This window comes from Acromyrmex echinatior, chromosome 4, assembly GCF_024713525.1.
Source record: "Acromyrmex echinatior isolate Ae372 chromosome 4, ASM2471352v2, whole genome shotgun sequence".
Lineage (NCBI taxonomy): Eukaryota > Metazoa > Arthropoda > Insecta > Hymenoptera > Formicidae > Acromyrmex > Acromyrmex echinatior.
Window position 1 is genome coordinate 10,944,167 of NC_141855.1, and position 20,390 is coordinate 10,964,556.

General features: G+C 36.2%; 1 protein-coding gene and 1 long non-coding RNA gene across 5 annotated transcripts in view; one reads left to right on the forward strand and one right to left on the reverse strand.

The window, feature by feature from the left end:
• Window positions 1–5,452, forward strand: part of LOC105147137 (uncharacterized) — a 173,057-nt gene extending 167,605 nt beyond the window's left edge. For all 4 annotated transcript variants that reach the window (XM_011057948.2, XM_087405571.1, XM_087405572.1 and 1 more), the window contains one exon: window positions 82–5,452. In XM_011057948.2, the coding sequence (XP_011056250.1) occupies window positions 82–2,388 (2,307 nt within the window). In that variant the 3' untranslated portion in view covers window positions 2,389–5,452. The remainder of the gene's footprint in view (window positions 1–81) is intronic.
• On the reverse strand, window positions 5,165–20,379 carry LOC147909970 (uncharacterized). Its single transcript, XR_015544877.1, has 2 exons — window positions 19,831–20,379; window positions 5,165–19,755 (listed from the first exon to the last, which is right to left on the reverse strand). It is a non-coding gene; the product is annotated as an uncharacterized LOC147909970 (long non-coding RNA).
• Between the last annotated feature and the right edge of the window lie 11 nt (window positions 20,380–20,390).

A 20,390-nucleotide genomic window follows, 5' to 3' on the forward strand; every position in this document is an offset into this window, starting at 1 on the left:
TTGGCAACATTAATTTAATTAACGTGAAACTATGCTTAATGCAACTTAATTTTTTCATACCATATGTTTTCCCGCTTGCAGACTTTACTCTTGAGTGAGAAACCCAAAGCCGAAACTGGCAAGACATCCTCATTACGTAGCGTGCGAGTGAAGCCGGAACGTCTGAAATCTTTGAATACAATAATCGCCAATAATGCGACACCTTCCAGCCAGCAAGCTAGCCAACTGCCAAGTCCACCGCCATCCTCCAATACATCTATCTCGACGCCCAATAGCACACCCTCCACAACACCGACGAATGGTACCAGTAACAATCAGAGTGTCTTGGAGAGGCAGCTCAACAGTCCTTTGATATCCCAACAAGTTCCACCATCGTGTTCGCCACCAGGCTTGCCTGTGACTAGTGTAGCGGCAAACGCGTCGACGGTCGTCACTCTAACACCTCCACCTGAGAAGGATATGAAGGAGATCAAGTTGGATCCCAAGCAAACAACTTTACTGGCACAAGGCAAGGAAAATATACCACTATTCGGCGGCGAGAAATTCGCGGAAAAGACGATAATGCCACCAGTCTCCAGATCACCTGAAGTGATCGACCTTGAAAACGAGAACGACACGAGTCGAGACAAAATAATCATTCCCAGCTTTAAGAAACGTAAACTCGAGATTTTGCGCGAAGGCGGTCTCGAAGTTACCGCCGTTGATCTGGACGTGCGACCGAGCGTAATTCAAAGCTGTGTTGGTATGTCGCCGCAACAGCATCAACAGCAGCAATCGCCATCATCCTTGCCTGCTACAATGAAGTCTACTGAAGAGAAGCAACCGTCGATCTCGCCGTATCCACTTCCAGTTACGCCCAACTCCATTCCTAAATTGATATCCGTCACTGTGACACCCGATATAGGACATATGTTACCGTCGCCGCATGAGCATCAAAATCATCCGCCGCGAATACCAACGATTAAACAATTACCAGTTCATCACAACAATAACAATATTAGCATGATGAATAACAATAATATGATAAACAGTCGAATAATAAATCTTGGTAACTCGAACAATACCGCGCTATTGCAACTGTATGCGAATGCGAACGTCGTACCATCAACTATTTCGTCTGTGCAACAATCAAGCCATCGTTTCGTTCCACCAAATATTCCAAATGGCAGGTTATTACTACCAAAGGTGACACAATCAAGGTCGATATTTGTGCACAATGAAAGGACGGTTTATGGAAATCCCAAGGATATTTTGAACTCTCCTCCAAAATATCACTCGCCGCATCCGCATCAACAACAGCAACAACAGCGCTCGCAGCAACATCCACAAATGAGCTCCAGCAACGACATCGGACAAGGTGTTCTCGATCTGACGCAAAAGAACGAGAAACCGACGTTCCCTAGGCCCAGTCTAGAAATAGTCAGAGTACCTGTAGTGCAGAGGCCTAATCCATTAAATCTGGACGTGCGGAATTCACCCGTGGCTAAGGATAAATTGTCGGACAGACCTGTCGTCGACTGTCCAAAGCGAATACCCTTTCCTGCCTACCAAAATGTAATTGACAGTCGAACTATCGCGTCGAATAACCTCGAGATTACGCTAGTGAATCCCAAGCACAAAAACAATCATCACGTCATACCGTCTCACGTTCAAATACCGAGTCCACCTAATAAAAATGCGATAGGAACGATAAGTAGCGTGCAAATGAGGCAGCAGCAATCGCAGCAACAAGTGAACGGAAAGTATACGGTGAGAAATGAGCCGATTTCGCCATACACACCAAGGAAGCCAAGTCATCCCATCATACCAAACGTACCCAATTTGAATCATTTGAATCATAGTGGAAGTTCATTTCCTAGAATTCAGGCAACGACATTGCAACCACAACAACAAATGAGCATTGATAGGAGGAAAGCGGCTGCGGAGGCCGGTAGGGATCATCAATATCGTAGGATTAGCGAGGGCGAGAAATCATCTTTGGCAGCGCAACAGCAGCAACATCAACATCATCATCATCATCATCATCACCATCAGGAACCCAGACAGAACGAGGCTGGGCGGCGACACAGTTTACCCAGCATACCATCGGGATTCGTACCGACGGTACCGCAAAATAATTCTGCTCCCTTTCCTTTGCCACAATTGCCAAACGCGTCCGGCAAGTTCCTACCAATTCTGGACTCTATGTACTACTCCACGTTCTACAACGGTTTGTTCCCACCGCCGATTCCGCCCACGGCCACCGCAGCTGCTGCCACCGCGTCGTCGTTTTTACCGCCGGAATTTAACGCATATTACAAGGAATTACTTGCTTCCTCGCAACCAAGACTGACGGGGATGACGGGGCAGCCGCCGCATCAACAGCCGGCCGCTCCAACGTCTAAATAGACAATGGGATCTCAACATTTAGGGTTTCCGGCATAGCGAAAGACGCTTTGATTACTAGAGAGACAAGGATCCGTCGGACTTCTTCGCTGTCGAAATGTAAATCAGCGAGTGACGCGATATAATGATGAAAGTGATGCGATTTGTTCAAACTATATGTTCAGTTATGTTGTTTTTATTCAAAGCAACAAGACGAAATTATTCACAGTGTTTATTCATGATAGAACAAAGATAATCTCACAGGGTCTCGCGCAAAGGTAAAATGAAGTATCGGTCAGATTAAATGCAGATGTTATACGAAGATATGTATTCAAATTATGATATATTTCATATCATTAGTTACAAATATTCTAATAGATGATTAGAAAGAAATATTTGCATTTGATGAGAATTGCAATAATATGTGGGCCTTGTTATATATGTGCGCGCATAATATTTTGTTGTCGCTCGATTTGATATAATTAATAAGATTTAATATATAATTAATATTTTTTAAATAATTTTAATACGTATACATATTACAACGTTATATCCAATATGTGCGAGTATATTATAAGCCCTCTTTCCAAAATTAGATTCTTGGATTCGTCCTTGCACGAGACTCTAGAGGATTATCGATATTAAGAAAAAAATCCTGTGATAAAAATGCGACACAAAATGTATTGCTATATTGCTATTCAAGGAGACAGTCGATGGAATCCACAGAAAATCGTTATTTTTATATGTTTATTTTATAAATTGTTTACGCGCGTTTTTGATTTTCAATTTATGTTATAAGACAAAATATTCTGATTTGGAAACTTGCCTGTGAAGATTACCTGCTATGCTAGAGTTTCCTGGTGTCTCGTTCCGTCATAAAAAAAAGTTCTTCCTGAGAACAATTACTTTTTTCTTTTCTTCACATATTTAGATATATATTCTCAAAAGAGTATCATTATCGTTAATTTCAAATTCGTCGAGTCTTTATTTTCGGTTTTCGTTTTTCACAAGTGTACATTTTGATTTATTTTGAACGCACCATGTGATAAACCCGATGCGTAAAAAAGAAAAAAGAAAAGAACTATGGCGAACGTATAGCCGGCGGATCATCGGAATGTATAATTGTTTACTGTGTGTAACGGAGTAAATCTTATGTAGTAACGCTCGCGAAAACCCAATGTACTGTGTATAAGCTAGACAATTTTCATTATAATAAAAAAAAAGAAACACTCGTACACAATCACATACACACTGCTCTATAGTCACCTCTAACGATATAAGCGCACGTATGCAATGTTATAGCAGCGACATGTATATACTGTATATAACTACGTAAATCATTAAGCTAGACAAATCCTACATTATCTCTCAACATATTACGTAAGAAAGTTAAGTTTAGTAAGTGTACACAGGCTGTCTTGCTCGTGTGGCCAACGATTGTCGTATCGCTGTTTTTCCTTATGAGGAAAGAAAACGATATTTTTCTTCACATTTCCGATGGTCTCTTTTTTCGCTCGGAAGACATTTGTGACGATCTTTCGTTTTCTAACGCCGCGCCGTGTCGACGTGAGGGAGCGCGCGATGTAAGCTTTTCGTTTTATCTCTGTAAAAAGCATCCGGAAACCGCGTGCAATCAATTAATTACTTGTTATGCGCGATCGCTACTAAACGTGATCGAACATCGCGGGCCACCACAATACTTTGGAAACAGATTTTTAAAAAATTACCGACGGTATATCCATGTTAAATGTAGACATATTGAATAGAATTTGTTCGTTTTAGGATACTCTGATCAAAAGAATACTAATAAATATGAGAATAACGTTAAAGCATTCGTAACCCTAAGACGTACAAGAGGAAGAAAGATCCGTTTCGGATCATTCTAGCGAAAAAAAAGAAAATCAGATTTCTATATTGATGTCTTTCAAGAGTATGAATTATTCACGTTTTTTCGGATGGTTCTTTCGTGATAACAAAGGCGTTGCGGCGCCGATTGCGAGACCGCGGCTAATTAACAATAGCCTTTCCAGTGGTATTCAACGAGTCGAGAAACAGAATTCGATATTGATTATCGATCAGCGCGAAGGGTCAGGACATGAGACGCTACCACTGTTGTTATTTTTGTAAGTACCGCGGCTGACTTCCGGCGACCCGGGCGCGTCGCGACTACGCCGTCGCGTCGCGTCGCGTCGCTTTTCGACATGGTGCTATGCGACGAAGAAATTCTATTGTAAGTCTTTTCGAAAAAATTTTAACGGGCGTTGTTGGGTACCAGTGGATCTCTGGCGCGATCGCCCGAAAGAACTACATACACAATCTTAAGATAGATCTTCACGTCCAAGTCTGATAAATATATACAGAAACAAAAAAGTTAAAGGGAAACTCCACGGGTTCTAGCGTATGTATAAAGAGAGGAAAGAAGGAGATAGTCGAGTATACGGATCTCCGTTACTGATTACGATTCGCTGTAATATCGCGGGGTTTTCGTACAACGCTGCAGCGGCGAGGAAAGTGAAGATGGACGAAGAGGACGGCAAAGCGGATGTCGTCGTCGAGTCTCCGCAAAGGGAAAGGCTTTTATGAGAATACGTGCCATAAAAAAACAAACTGATTAGATAGCGACGGTCATTTGTACATGCTTTTGACGAGCCCCTTAACTGCAGTTCGAAAAACTAAGAAGGTAGACGCGAATCGAAAAGAAAAAAGATTAAGGAGAATAATTACAATGTGCAAAGAATTCCATGTGGAAGATTTTATATGATTTTTCGTTTATATTCTGTTACCGCGATTGTTTTATATAAATCTCGAGTCCTTTTTTTTTTAGCGCGCGTGAGAGTGTACGGAATAAACGTGCCGATGAATGAGTGAGAGTGAGTCGCGGGAGAATCTTCGAATGTTTCGAGAAAAAGAGTCTACGATTGTTTTTCGTTTTTTGCGAGTTTTCTCTTCATTTTGTATACTTAGTAGAGCGATTTTAGCATAACCCTCGTTTTCCCACTTTAATAATAGTAATTATTACGATACAAATATTTTTTATTATATATGGGCATTTCAGTTCCTAAGTTGGAAATAAAATATCTACTATAAACGGGTTTTCTTATTGCCACGCACCAAATGAGAATGAGCTATCGTGTCTCTACAATCGCAAGAACGCATTTTTGCTCTTTAGATCTTTGCTAAAAGGCGTACTTGCTTTTTCTTTCGACAAAATTTCCCAATATTTACCTCCCCCTACGGTACGTTTATGCTTTATATCTTCAAAGAGAGAGATTGATCGTTCTTGAAATCCTCTCAAATTTGTTTCTTTTTTTTTTTTAGAGAAAAAATAATTAACAATTTTTTTCTTACATCTTGTATATTTTTGAGAAAATACAGAGAAATTTAATTGTATTGTACATTGACAAATACAGCAATAATTTAAATAATCTTTCTGTCTTAATAATATTTCTTGTCATTTAACAACTTTAATTATATTCATAATGGCATGTGCTTATTATTATTAAAATTGTAAATGCTAATTACTCGCTACGTAGGCGAGATATATTTACAAAAAAAGACATATTTGCAATTATAAATGTACAACTATACAAGTTTTATATATAGAATTAAAGTATTCATTGTTTTTTAGTTGAACGAACTATTGTATAATTGTAACTATATAGATATTTTATTCAACTAAGAACTTTAATTCTACGTATAAAACTTGTATAGTTGTCTTTATAGCTGTAAAATCACTGCTTTTCTCTTACTATAGAATATCAAAGTCGCGGGGCAGAGATCGCGGACGAGATCGGTAAGAAATTAAGATGCCTGGAGTTTTACTCCGTGAGTACGCTCATCGTAATCGAGAGATCGCTTCCTATTGGTCCAGCCGTCAGCGCGCGTCGTTATGAACTCGGCAAAACGACTGAAAAACGAAGGAAAAAGGAGGTGAAGCACCGCGGCGCGGAATGCACATGTGCCGCGAAATTTAAAATCTCTTTACGACAGTCATAAACCGATAACCTGTTTAACCAGTCCGGCGATGGCGGACTGCGCGGACATTTTATCGTCGCAAAATCATTCCTATTCCGTTTTTTCACCATCCGTTCCGTCGTTTCCTTTTTCTCGCTCCTCTTTTTTTCCTCCCCAAGATGCTCGGTCTCTTTGTTTTACGTGTCATTACGGAATATTCCGGGGTAATCATCCACGAGCCTGTGCGATGCCACTGGCGAATCACGGAATCGATAATTGATTGCTTTTCGGTATATTGAAGCTTCTTGAAGGATCGTAAAAAGTTTTTTTTTTCCGCGACAAACAATATGTACGTCGCGAAGATGGTTTTTCTTCTCACAGTCCGTATGGTTTTAATTGTATAATTATTAATGAAAATTATTCGTAAAGAAGCTGGAGCTTGCTCGATTTTACGAACGTAACGAAATGCGGATCTACTTTCCGGTTCAATAATGTTATCGAGTTACAGAGAATGCTGAATGACGAGAGTGTATTTATGAACAGGTGCATTCACACACTAGGGAAAGAATCTGATTGCATTAATTGGATCTGGTTGAATTTATTATCATAATTCTTGAGATAATCAGAATTCTGATTGATATGATGAAAATTTTCTTGGTTTGTTTATTTTCAACCAGAAGTTTTTCTCAATGCTAGCATTGCACACCATTCCATGAAGAATTAAATCAGGGCAGCTCAAAATTTAGGAAAACAGCTTATTTATCGAACTACCTTTCTTTATTCTTTTTGTGTTACAATAGAAAAACATTTCATAATTGTCAGTTTATTGTTACCCGATACAAAATGTTTGAAAAATATTTAGAACAGGGGAAGCAGCTCCGGTAATCTTGACCTTGACATATGTTGTCAAAGGATTATAACCAGAATTAGGTAAGTTAATGTTTTTTCTTTAACTGTGAATTAAATTAGTGGCTTATAAAATTAATAAAATTAAGTTAAAATTTGAAAGAATAAAAATTGACTTAATAAAAGTTAAGTTAAGATTGAATTAACTTAAGTTAAAAGAAAAGTTAATTTTGAAAAAAATTATTTTTAAGATTAGAATGTCTTAATTTTTCTTAAAATTAGATTACTTTAAATAACAATTACAATATAGATTATTTGATAAATTTAATTTTTTTTATTCACATTATAAATTATGTATAATAAAAGTCAAGAGGCGTTTTTGTCAAAATCCTACGAGAAAGGATATATTTGCACTATCTTTCTTTTTTTTACCTTAATCTAAAAAATAATAATTAAAAAAATTTTTTTCATTACTTATTAAGTATTTATTAAAAATAATTTATGCAAAATTCAGATTCGTCAATTAATTTATAACAAATAAATATTTTGTTTATTTACTGAGCAACTAATTTCTGCATCTCAATGTAACTTTACATAAATATTCTTGGATTTATAAAGTATTTATATAAAAAAGTTGAGATTTTTATTATATAAATTATTTTATATTACATTTCTCTATATTTCTATTAGAGTATAAGTTATAAAAAATATTTTTTATTAAATAACTTTTGATCCAGATAGTAAACTGTCTCTAATTTTTTTGTATTACTTTTAAATGCAATTTAGAATAATCTGTAATTTTTTCAAGTAATTCTTAACATATTGCAGGAAGTTGTAATTCTTACAACTTCCTTAATATTTAACATTCAGCAAAAATATATTAATTAGTCGAATCGATAAATGAATGCATCAATGAACGATCTGTGTTAAATATTAGTTGTTATTTTTATCATCTTCGACTTCATTGTAATTATTTTTATATTAACAGCAATTGTGAATATTTTTATAAGATTTCTATTATCTTCTGACTTCTAACTAATTGTATATCGATGCAAAGCCGGAAAGTATAATATATATATATATTCACACGCATATCCAAATTGTTAAGCGATTGCAATGTTCGCATCATTTCATCCTTCTTGTTATCAAATATTAAACAAGAATGAAATGATACGTTGTAACGTTGTAAACGTTACGTGGAACGCTTGACATCGTTAAGGAGATACGATTCGATATTTCAAAATAATAAAAAAATTATTCTAGATCAGACTTTAAAAATAATATAAAGAATGTTTAATAACGATTTATCATTTAGATTAAAAATTATTTTAATAAGAAGTAATGCTTCTTTTTTCTTCTGTGTGTGTCTAACAGAAATGATAAAATAATGACTAAAGTCTCAATTTTTTTTTAATATATAAATATTTTAAGTATATTCAAGATGATTTGTGTAAAGTTACATTACGATGGAGAAATTAATTGTTCCATAAATATACAAAATATTTATTTATTCTAAACTTTTGTAATTAATCGGTAAATCGCAATGAAACTTTACATAAGTCATCTTAAATATTTAAAGTACTTATACAAATATATTTATATCTTTTAGCCATTATTTCTTAAATTTTAATTCATACCAATAAAAATAATAACAAATAAAGTGAATAAACTATAAAAATGTTGTGTTATTCAATAAAAATAGAATGTTACAAATAATTTTCATATGTATATACTTTGTTTACAGTATAAATATTAATATATAAACTATACATATAGAATTGATCATACCATCCCATCCTAACACATTTTATGTTCCAATCTTGGCCATAGTATTATCTATACGTAATATGTAGAACGATGTAGAATTAGAAAAACGATAGAAATTTTGTAGAAATATTTGCAATGCTTTGCAATAGCTATAAAAATAATTATAATGAGGTCAAAGATGACAGAAATGTCAATCAACATTTGACGTCGACGTATTGACATCGATTCGATTGCACAATCATTTTTAGTTAAGCAAGAACGAAGAAAGAAGATTAATGTATGCAAAGTATATAACACAATTTTTCTTATTTAATAACATTGCTTTTCATCAATTAACTTTAGACCGTATGTAGCAATCGTGTGCGATTGTGAAGAGCGAATAAAAAATTACACCTTCACATCGTAAGATGGATCAATTTTAAGCAAAATCGTATAAGGCAATTATAATTCGTTCTTGTAAGATTTGTAAGAACTTGTGACTGGAATACTTATAACTTTATGTAGTGCCTTTATAGACAGATGCTTGCTAGTCGACGTAGATATTTACGAATAACCGTACGTTTTACAGTTTTTCATATATCCTTACAATTATAACTCCATGATACGTTCTTACAAGTCTTGCGAGAATAAGTTACGAGCTTTACAATTCTACTTATTGTTAGAATGGACTCAGTGTTGCGCAAACAAGCCCTCTCTCTCTCTCTCTCTCTCGATTTGTACCAATTTTCGACTGTCCGTTTACTACACGATCAAAGTGGTGAAAAAGAAAGGTGCAGTATATATATACATGCACGTACTATCTGTTTTTATATATGCTATCTTATTCCGACTTATACTATCTTACTCATTCCAACTTAATGAAGTTGACAAAAATGACTGAGCCACTCAAATTTGTTTGTTATCTGGTGGCTAAACTCTGTTACACGTATAGAGTCTTTAGATGAAAGTATAATTCAGCGCGAACGCTGAGTAGGTATCCGGGTGTCTCTCTCTCAATTCTCGCACATATCCAAGCGGTGCAGGTAGGGTAAAATCGTGTTTACCTCTCCGTCTACCCCAGTGACAATCGGCAAATACGGCGGCTGCTGTAGTATTGTCACGCATCGCCGCATACCAAATCACTCCTACGTACCACTGCGGAATCGCAGGTAGACCCGCGGCAAAACATCCGCGGCTTTCCCTTGAAATCATCATCGTCACATCATCGCGTGGAGGCGACAGCGAGAACGCTTTAATTTCTTCTCGTCAATACCATTCGAGGAGCGAACTCGCGGGTGACGTCGCGTGGAAAAATGATTTATGTAACCAACGCGTTTCTGTCACACGCACACGCGCGTGTGCATCGGCCGGGGCCGTGCGATTATTAATCTGCCGCGCTCGCGCCGCTCGAGCCCATCAAATTATACGATGTAAACTTTTTGTCGCGCTTAAAAAGGATTATAACGACGTGGAATTATGCGAGAGCGCGTTTTTACGTTGCTCTAACCGCGATGCAAGTTTTTGCAGTCAGACGGATGTATAACAGTGCGAGCGTTTAATCGCTCAAGGAAAATAAAGCAATTGCGCGAGTCGAAATCGAAAATAACGAGCGAAGTCGAGTCATAGAGGAAAGCGAGTATGTGCAAAAACAAGTAGCCGCGTTTCAAATGCAAATATCGAAAGCTAAAGGCGATCGTTGAGTTTATTCTCTAAGCGGACTACTAAAACCGGAGCAACGCCGACGTCGCGTCGTATGGTACAAGTTTAATTCGAAAAGATAACGACTCGCTCACTGAGCCAAGTAATGAGTCGGCTAAATGAACCTCTTGCAATATTCTTCCACGTTATGACGTCATTGGGACTTACGTAATCTTTATTTTCTACTTGTATGATCGGGATTCACGATACAGCGATGTGTCCGTCAAATGAATCTAATGCATAGCGGATTATTCCCGTCAATGTCTTCCGCTTATGCTCGATGTAAAGTTTTCATTAGTAGCACATAGTAGCGCATGAAATTCATAAGCATAACACAGCTAATAGCATGAAATCTGGACCAGCAAATATCTAGCATAAAGTTGCTATATTGATTTACGTAACATGCTTGTATTATTAGTCCAGACGGTTTTGTGCTAGCTATATAAGCTTATGTATTAATTATGTATTACGTACTAACATACATAAAGTACTTAAAAAGTACTAATTGTAAGAATGGAATAGCCACTGCTGAGAGAAAGAAAAACAGCGACGATCGTCGTGACGATTTGCGTTTTTCGCAGCGCGCGCTTTTCCCTTTTGTGACATCAAGATGCTTGAGTAAAGTAAAACTGGTTCTATTAGTCGCTTCGCAAGCGTGGAGGTTCAATCAACATATCAAGCTAGATATTTAATTGGACTGTAACGCTTGCGATGCTGCGATGCGACTAATGTAGAACGAGCTTAACGTGTCATCGCGCTTTGTAACTTGGTAGATGCCCATTTCCATCAATGTAGATTAACTTTAATCTCGGTTCACAACTTACTCTTCATCTTTTTCTAATCTTTAGAATTAGAAAAAAACAAAGAGTGAGATAAATGCGTGGCGTATCATTCGCAATGCTGGTATAGATATGGACGATGATAACGTTAAGATGTCATAAATCTAAACGCATCTTTGCTAACTTTCTTCGCAGCGACGACAAAACTTTTCTCTGATGTTGCTAAAATATGAAAAATTGCAACCAACGTCTACAACGAAATTTTAAGGCGTAAAACTTAAGCTTATAAGGCATAAAAAAATTGGTCAATCACAGTCGAATATGAGAACAATAATTGATTATGATTGGTTATTTTTTTTATAGGCTGTCTGTGTGTAACAATGAGAGTAATACATCTACATTGTATAGTAAGCTGTAAATTGTTCTCACATTCGATCATGTTTAGTCGATTTCTTACGGTTTACGACTTATTGCACTATATTAAGTCTACAATGAAATTTTAAGATGCAAAAATCTAACCTTTAAACTCTAAACTGTAAGAGATTGACCAATTACGTAATATCGAATTTTTATTTTTATAGGATTGGAAGCTACTATAGTGACGTTGAAACACATATCACATTTCGAAACAAGGAGTATATTATAAATTATAATAAATTTTACTAAAAACTCAGGGAGAACAAGAAAATCAAAATAATGTCAATTTGACATCATATTGATCGAATTTATGACTTTGTATATAAAGTTATTCTTAGATCATCTGAGATTGAGATTTTTATCAAAAAATGATAAATTCGATCAATATGATGTGAAATTAACATTATTTTGACTTTCTTATTCTCCTTGGAAAGAAAAAGCTGTAAAATTTTAAAAACATTGCGCTGTACTTTCTAAAGGTTAATAAGAATTTCAACATTCACACAATTAATTCTTCTACCAATGTAATAATTTCTTACCGTCAGGTATAGTTGTACTACAAGATTCGCGCTACAAATGTAAAAATAAAAATGAGATAAAGTACAATATATGCAAAATTGTACTTTATTGTTTGAAGAGTGGAGATTTGAAGCGTTATAACGAAATTCGTATAAAAAAAATAAAAATTTTTAATTTTATTTTGAAACTGATAGTGTATCAGATAATATATCCATGTATTGACAGAAGAGTTTTAAACATTGTATGCATGAAATTAACATGTAGTAAATATATTCGAAGTGGTATCGACAGATGTCGTTAGGTGGTTGTATGCGTGTGAAGATAAAATATAGGAATCAGAAAAATCGAAAAGAAAATTATTCTCGTTAAAAATGAGAATATATGCATAATATATTCCCGTATTTATAATCAGGCCTTATTTTTAAGGCTTTCTTAAATTTATCTTCAGATGCTCTATAAATTATTTTGTTGATTACAGAGCTAGAGATCTGAATATGAATTTAAGAAAGCTTTAAATATAAAGCCTGATTATGAATACGGGCAATAATAATATAATTTGGAGCAAAGAAAGCGCATTTAATTGAGAGGTACGTTATGAAATGATTTTTGTCGAATTTTCTATAACAAAAAGTCATTGACGAATCATTTACCCGTGACGAAGTGTCGAGGTATCAATGACCGTTTCTTGTTTGCGATACGCTGTCGACAGGGCCGTAAGTGCGGTGATATTATGGGGAAAAATGTCACGTGGACAGAGATGCAGGTTTCTTAACCACGTGAAGTGACGAGTCTTCGGATTTCGTACGAAATTGGTGACTGCGCGTGAAGCCTTCTCTTCCGCCTGGTTCTCATGAGCACTTCACTCGCCAGACAATAGTTTACCGTATCGACCTATTCCCCACTTCTCCTCTTCCTCCTCCTTCTCCTTTTCCTCCTCCCCTGCCCCGACTCTGCCGTGCTTGTTCACATCTACCTCCAAGTGCCACTCCGCTCAGCCAACCACGAACCTGCTTCTTCTGGTCTTCCCTTCGTGCCTTTCCACGAATTCAACTTGCTTCTGTGTATCGTGAACTTCGAGGCTTCCGAGTTCAGTTAGGAATAGCTGCGAGCTACTCTCGATATTGAGAGATTTTTTTCTACTTTCGCTTGTAATATAAATATATTGTTATACTTTTCCCAAATCTTATGAATTATACATAGCGTATAAAACGATGCATTAGTATCTTCAATTGCTTTCATAGAATTTACAATCCGCTTTTTCGTTGAAAATATTCTGGCCGGAAAAAAAGTTGGACCTTGCATCCGTAATTATATAACGATATCATCGTATAACGACTAATTGTGAATTGAATCTAACTTAAAATATAAATATATTTCATCATATTTATCACTGTTATATAATTTTTTATATTTTTGTAATTCTTTTCACTTTTATTCGTAGCAAAACAGTTTATCGATCCTTGCCGCATATCACGGTACAATTGTTCAGACTCGAGAGTCGTTCCCGCACTTTGCCAGCGCGTGGCCGACAGTTCCCGAAGGTCGAGATTTGTTCCAAAGTTTGTATGAATGAAACTTATCCTAATATCTCTGAACGGCATGCGGTTTTCTTTGGCCATTCCGCTGCGCTGATAGGTAGGGTGCAGCGACCACAAGAGGCGGTTAGACACGCGGGAAATCGAGAGAGCACGGACGAGAGCATGTGCGAGCTTGCAAGGATCGACCGGCGCCGTCCGCGCCGTTTCGTATTGCCCGTTCGAGCAGGGTCACTGGAACGTGCTTGTGTACGAACTGTCTGCAACTGTCATTCACCTCGCGGTGTACACCACGTGTGTGTGCACCGGGGGAGATATTCCCGTCCGTCCCTTATCCGCGTGTGTGACGAAACGCGAGAGATAAGGACGCGGACGAAGAATCGGGAAACTTTTCCTGTGCTCGTGAGATTTTTCGCGGGCACACGCGCGATGTGAATGTCGAAGAGTCGCTTCTCGATCTGAAATCACGCCGAGTCTCGTATGAGGTCTTTTCGAACCGATGCGATGGCGAACACAATAGAATAGAGCGAGGCTAGTTGTGACACTTTTTCTTTAAATTAATATAAATCTTCATACAATTGTGATAAATGCTTTAAAACATTGCGTATTCATCTGGCTCAATAATCAAGTACTTATAAATCTTTAATATATCTCGTAAATAAGAAAAAAATTACGTTAATTATAAGGATGCAAAGTGGACCAATATGCTCTATGGAGCATGTTGAGCATCCTCAGAGGATAAATTGAGCCATGAAGATAATCGTTTTAATTTAATGAGGTTATATATTATTAAAAACATGAAAGGATTGTGTATATATTAATCAAATTTTTATTATTTTTATCTCAAGTATAATAATTTGTAATATTTTTTTTTAAATGCTTTAATTAACAAAATTAGAAAAAGTAAAATTTTAATCTTTATTCTTTATAATAATAATTATAATTGTAAAATATATATTTAATCATTAACATAGAATAAAAAGCATTGATAAAGACAGATTTCATTTAAGTAGCTGAGTTTATAATTGAAAAACAGTAAATAAAATATCAACTTGAACATTAAAGTTAAAAATACGTTAATAACTTGTCTAAAAAATTAATTGTTATTAATCGCTTTACTTACCATGTAGACCAAAAAGAATACTCAAGATGAATATATATAGAAAGTAATACAAAAAGCATAACACTGACAATAAGCAAACACATTTCTTAATTACTTAATATTTATGTTAAATTAACACATTCTGTTCATTTATCTTAAAATTTAAGTTAAAAAAACATTATTTTTATTTGTTCACTCATAACTTGTGTTATTTTGACATTAAGAAATATTGAATATCAATTTAACATGAAATATTCAAACAACACAATAACATTATGTTAAATCTCGGATATTTAAAATTTAACACAAAAAATTTTAACAAAGATTTGAATGAATCATTTTTGACACAAATACAAAATGTTTTTTACTGTATAAGTATGATTAATGTTATAATTTCGCGTACGCTCAACAATATAAATAAATAACACATGGTGTTACATAACGGTTTGTTAAGTGCGAAATTATAACATTGATATCATGTTATTTTTAGTCGATTGTGGAACACCAATACATATATAACATATTAAAGCAACGTTTCAAAAAAAACTCGAGATAAGTCATAGATTGTTCGCATATCAATTATGTCGTGATAAGCTGCATCTATCAGGGACAATTCGCCAAAAGGGCAGGCAGACGTTTTTATTAGCTTTACTATTTCTTTTATTTTTTTTTCATAAAAGGAAACAAAGTTGTAGTTTAAAACCGCAGGTCGACAATGTTTATCGAAACTGGGTACAAACCTAGTATATAGTAAACTATAGTAAACACTTAAGAAGGCTTAGTCTTTCGCGGCAAGCAATTTGTTATATATTGAGAAAGCCGCATTAAACCAAATACAAATTTATTTAGATTGTTCCCACGTCATCTGCTTGCGCAAAAGATCATTCTCGTAATAAATAAGCGGACAGGGATTTCTGAAAGTTTATCAATGTCAATAGTAGTCGCCGACGTGTCACTCGCCGACTACTGTTCTTTATCGCGACATAATCGTCGAAGTCAAGGGGACGGCTGACGCATCGACTGTCGGAGGCGACTTCCCTCCATCTCCGAGGCGTATATAAAAGACGATCGTGCTGACCCCGAATCACAGGGTTATCGAGTCGCGCCTCCACGCGCGACGGCCGGTGGCCGGCGACCAGCGGCGCCTTGTCGACAGATACGTATCAAGATGCTGCCGCATCTCTCTACGTGGACCTGACGAGGAGTAAACTCCATTCGTACTGTATTCCTATTTCCCAACGCGGCCTTGAACAATCTGTAGCGAGATCAGACGCGATATTAGTGGTCAATAAAACGGAAGCTGATACGTACTGTCGTGAAGACAAGATGTCGATCGATCATTTTTTATTCAACTCTTGTGGATTTCATCAATATCTATATTGCTCCTTTACTTCAAAAATAACACAATAAAAAATAATTTGATTTTCAAATTATTATCGTAAATGAGTTAGCTTATCTCGCATCAAAAGTGAATTAACTTAAATTCTTAAATAATCGTTAAAACATCATAATTTGAAAAAGAGTTACGAAACGAATATAACGAAAATGACATTCGATTAAGTTAAAAATATATTCTTTTTGCTGTTATTTGATTAGTTAATAATTTTATGTCAAGTATAAGAAAATAGTTCTTTCTCTTTTCTAAGAAACTTAAATTTTTTAATTTTTAAATTATGCCATCACTTTTGTAGTAAAGAAGCAATATGTTTCTTATAAAATCGTAATTATCTCAGTTATTGTTAGTAAATATTAGGTTGCGATCTAGGATGTCCCATTTTAAGTAATGCATTAAGATTTCTCGAAAACTATGGTAGATATGAAAAATGTTTCAAAGAAAAATTGTATTTGCAACAGAATTCTGTGAAGTGTTGGGTATTATCGATTAATTTCTTTGTTAACTTTGTTAAAATAATCGATTGACAATTTAAAATATACATCATCATGATTTGTAATCAATTAATGGAGTTAAGTTGTCAAACAATTTGATATATAATCAATTGATTAAGTTTCTGATCAACTAGTCGATTAAATTAATCGATTAAAAATTCATGATATGTGTAATCACGATAAATTTCGTCAATAAATCAAATATCGTCGATTATAAAATAATAATTAATCGTTAATTGTTAATTTGTAATGATATTTCAAAAATTATGCGTATCATACCGAAAAGATATACAAATCGATATTGATCGATAAATTATTTTGTTGGGAAAGTGATTGCATACATTAATCGTTATAAGTTCAATATATGCTAAACTAAAAAATTAATAATTAATAAATAACGATTAATGTTTTAATTACTTGCAGCTAATGATTCTCAATCAATCGATTGATTCAGTAATAATTACATACAAAAATTTATTTAATCGATTAATTTTAGTGATTGAAATTTAATTGATCAATATCTAAGATTTATTTTTAATCACTTATTATAATCAAGAACTATATTTTCAGTCATAATTATATTAGTCGATAAATTAATTAAATTTTTCCTCATACTGTTCTAAATCTAGCTAACGGAAATTTTTTTGACTAACAATAAATGAAGTATAAAAAGAAGAGTCAAATATGTTCAAAGTTGGATGTTGAAGTAGTAATTCTATACGTATTAATTTATTTTAAGTAAATTTATTTCAGATATGACTGCGCACCGATTACTTTCAGACAATCAATCTGAAATAATAATAATAATAATAATGTTATAAATTAAATTTGATTGTGAATTTAAAGAATTTTCTTCTAGTACATAAACATATTATACTTAAGTTAAAAACGATCCTTGTTAGACTTTTATTGAATTTTGAATATATCTAATTATGTTAATTTGACATAATTCGATTATATTATTTTATGTTAATATTTAATGTTAAATTAATGTTTAAGATTTTTTGTGTTATAATACAATGTATGAGTGATTAAATAACATAAAAAAATAATAAAATTTTGGAACATAAATTCTAAGATAATAAATCAATAAAAGATAAATGTTCCTGTTAAATTAACTATTATAAATGTTAACTGAAGAAATCTATATGTTTTCACAATGTATTGTTTCCGAATTATATCAGAATTATATCTTTATATTAATTTTTACATAATAAGTTTATTTTCTAACGTGGTCACACCTTGTGATAAATTAACACACAGATTTGAGTGAAGGCACGTTTGGGGCACGTGAAATGTGTAAATTTAACACAAATTTTTCAATTGTGTGCTCGTAATTTTCATATATTTATATAAATGTAATTTTTCATTTGAGAGTGAAAATCCATCTTGCAGTCACGAATGATCATAAAGATCGTGAGGTAACGTATGTATATAATTACATCTTAACGACATAACTTCCACACGGTAATTCTTCCAAATTTCCCAGGCAGTGCCAGTGAAGTAGGTCGGTCTAATCTTCCATAGCGCTGTGTTTCTATTCTATTCTAACAGCTCGCGAGTCGCGGAAGGTGCGAGGAACCATAACAGCGTAAAAGAGTAGTGATGTTCACAATGTATGTATGCGCGTATACACGCGTGACTCGTAGAAATAAGAACATATTTTCTCACGTATATAGCAATTCCTGCATATTTTTCAATAATTTTGCTCGAGCGGGTGGACTAAATCTTTCAGGAGAAGCTGCAACGTTAAGTTTCCGCAATTTAACATGAAAGCACTCGAGTGCGTCACCATCAGAATTTTATGAATCTTTTTTCATCGTGACAAAAAACTCGCCAAGTAGATTGAACGCGTAGTCCAAAGAATTTTTTCGAGTGATATTCTAAATGGTTTTTATTTGAAAAATTATATAATTTTACAATTTTTTGAGAATAGTCCTAAAACAGATAGAGCGATCTAATTATTTCCACAAAATACTTGCCAGTGTATGTAATATTCCAAATTCCATTTATTACGACAAGCATTGATGTTATTTATCGATTCCTTATATTTTCGCGAGAGAGGAGAAATATTTTCTCGTAAGACAGTGTCATCTCCACGACTGCAATCTCGTATAAATTTTGGTATTTTGGGAACAACGAATCTTCTAGCATTGCATCATCGCTTGACAGAATGACGTGATGTCCAGCCGTTACTTGAACGACCGGTCGACCCCCGCTGTCGACGTTCCTGGGACATGGGGGTAGGAAGCAAGAGAGCGAGAGCGAGTGAAAGAGCGGAGAGGAGCCGCGTGGAGGAGGAGAAAAACGAGGAGGAGGAAAACGAGGAGGAGCAGGAGGAGGAGGAGGTGGAGGAGGAGGATAGAGTGAACCCCTTATTGATTTTTAGGGTGACACTGTCAACCGGCAGCGAGTCCCCCGCGACGGGCGACTTTCAAACGACAGCGAGTGAAGAAAAAAAAATGCGCCGTTGCACGTTTGCGTAGAGAGACGTCTTTCGATCTGCGATTTTAGCACTTTGTCAACGGATGCTGTATGTCGGATGTATGTCGACGACGAGAATAACAACGCTAAACCACCTTAGTTGATACGCACGCCGGGTGAGGCCGTGCGACGTTTTTTCGCCGCATATTGTGGTGGTTGGTGACGACGACGACGACGACGACGACGACGACGACGACGTTGGCGGCGGCGGTGGTGGCGGCGGTGGTGGCGGCGACGGCGGCGGCGGTGGTGGCGGCAGCGGCAGCGACGACGGGAGGAAAGAGTAACCGCGGCGCAGTCCCGTTGCGGTCGAGGGTGCAGCTCTCTCTCGGTGCGCAGGGCCGTACACGTTCGTGGGAACCGCTCCACGTGGGGCGAGCTGTCGGTCGCTTCTCGCGATCGCACGCGCGCTTGTCTTTGACATCTTTGTCGTGCACGGCACGGTATATATATATATATATATATATATATATATATATATACATATACATATACCTACATCACTGTCTGTCGGGGGTGGTTGCCACCTTGGAAACGCGAGGGGAACACTACACGGGGAAAGGGGGGAGGGGGGGAGGGAGGGGTGCGAGTCCCCGCGAGCGAACGACGACGGCGAGTCCGTAGTAGTGATCGTCGTTGCCCTTTCTCTGTCTCTTTCGTGCCATCTTTCTCCTCCTCTCTCACTTTCTCGCTCTAGTTCCTCTCTTTTTTATTTCTTCTATTCCCACCCCACGTTTTTCCGCTCTCCCGGCTTCGAGGTAGGCGTCGCGACTCGCGCTGGCGTACGCAAGTGTCGCACGCGTTGCACGGGAAACGTGGCTTTTCGGAGCAACGCGGATTCGACGATACGGTAACGCGCGACGACTTACGACTGTGAGATCGTTTCCGCTCCGAAGGAGTACGCGGGGTGAAGTATGTACGGCTCGGATCGGCACGCGTGGGATTGTAATTGCGGTATACTGGAACAATCTTGCGCGCTGCGTGCCCAAAGTGAAGTGCGCGAAGAAAAAAATCGCTCCTGGAAGCGTCGTCAAACCATGCGGATTCGCGGCAAGCTTT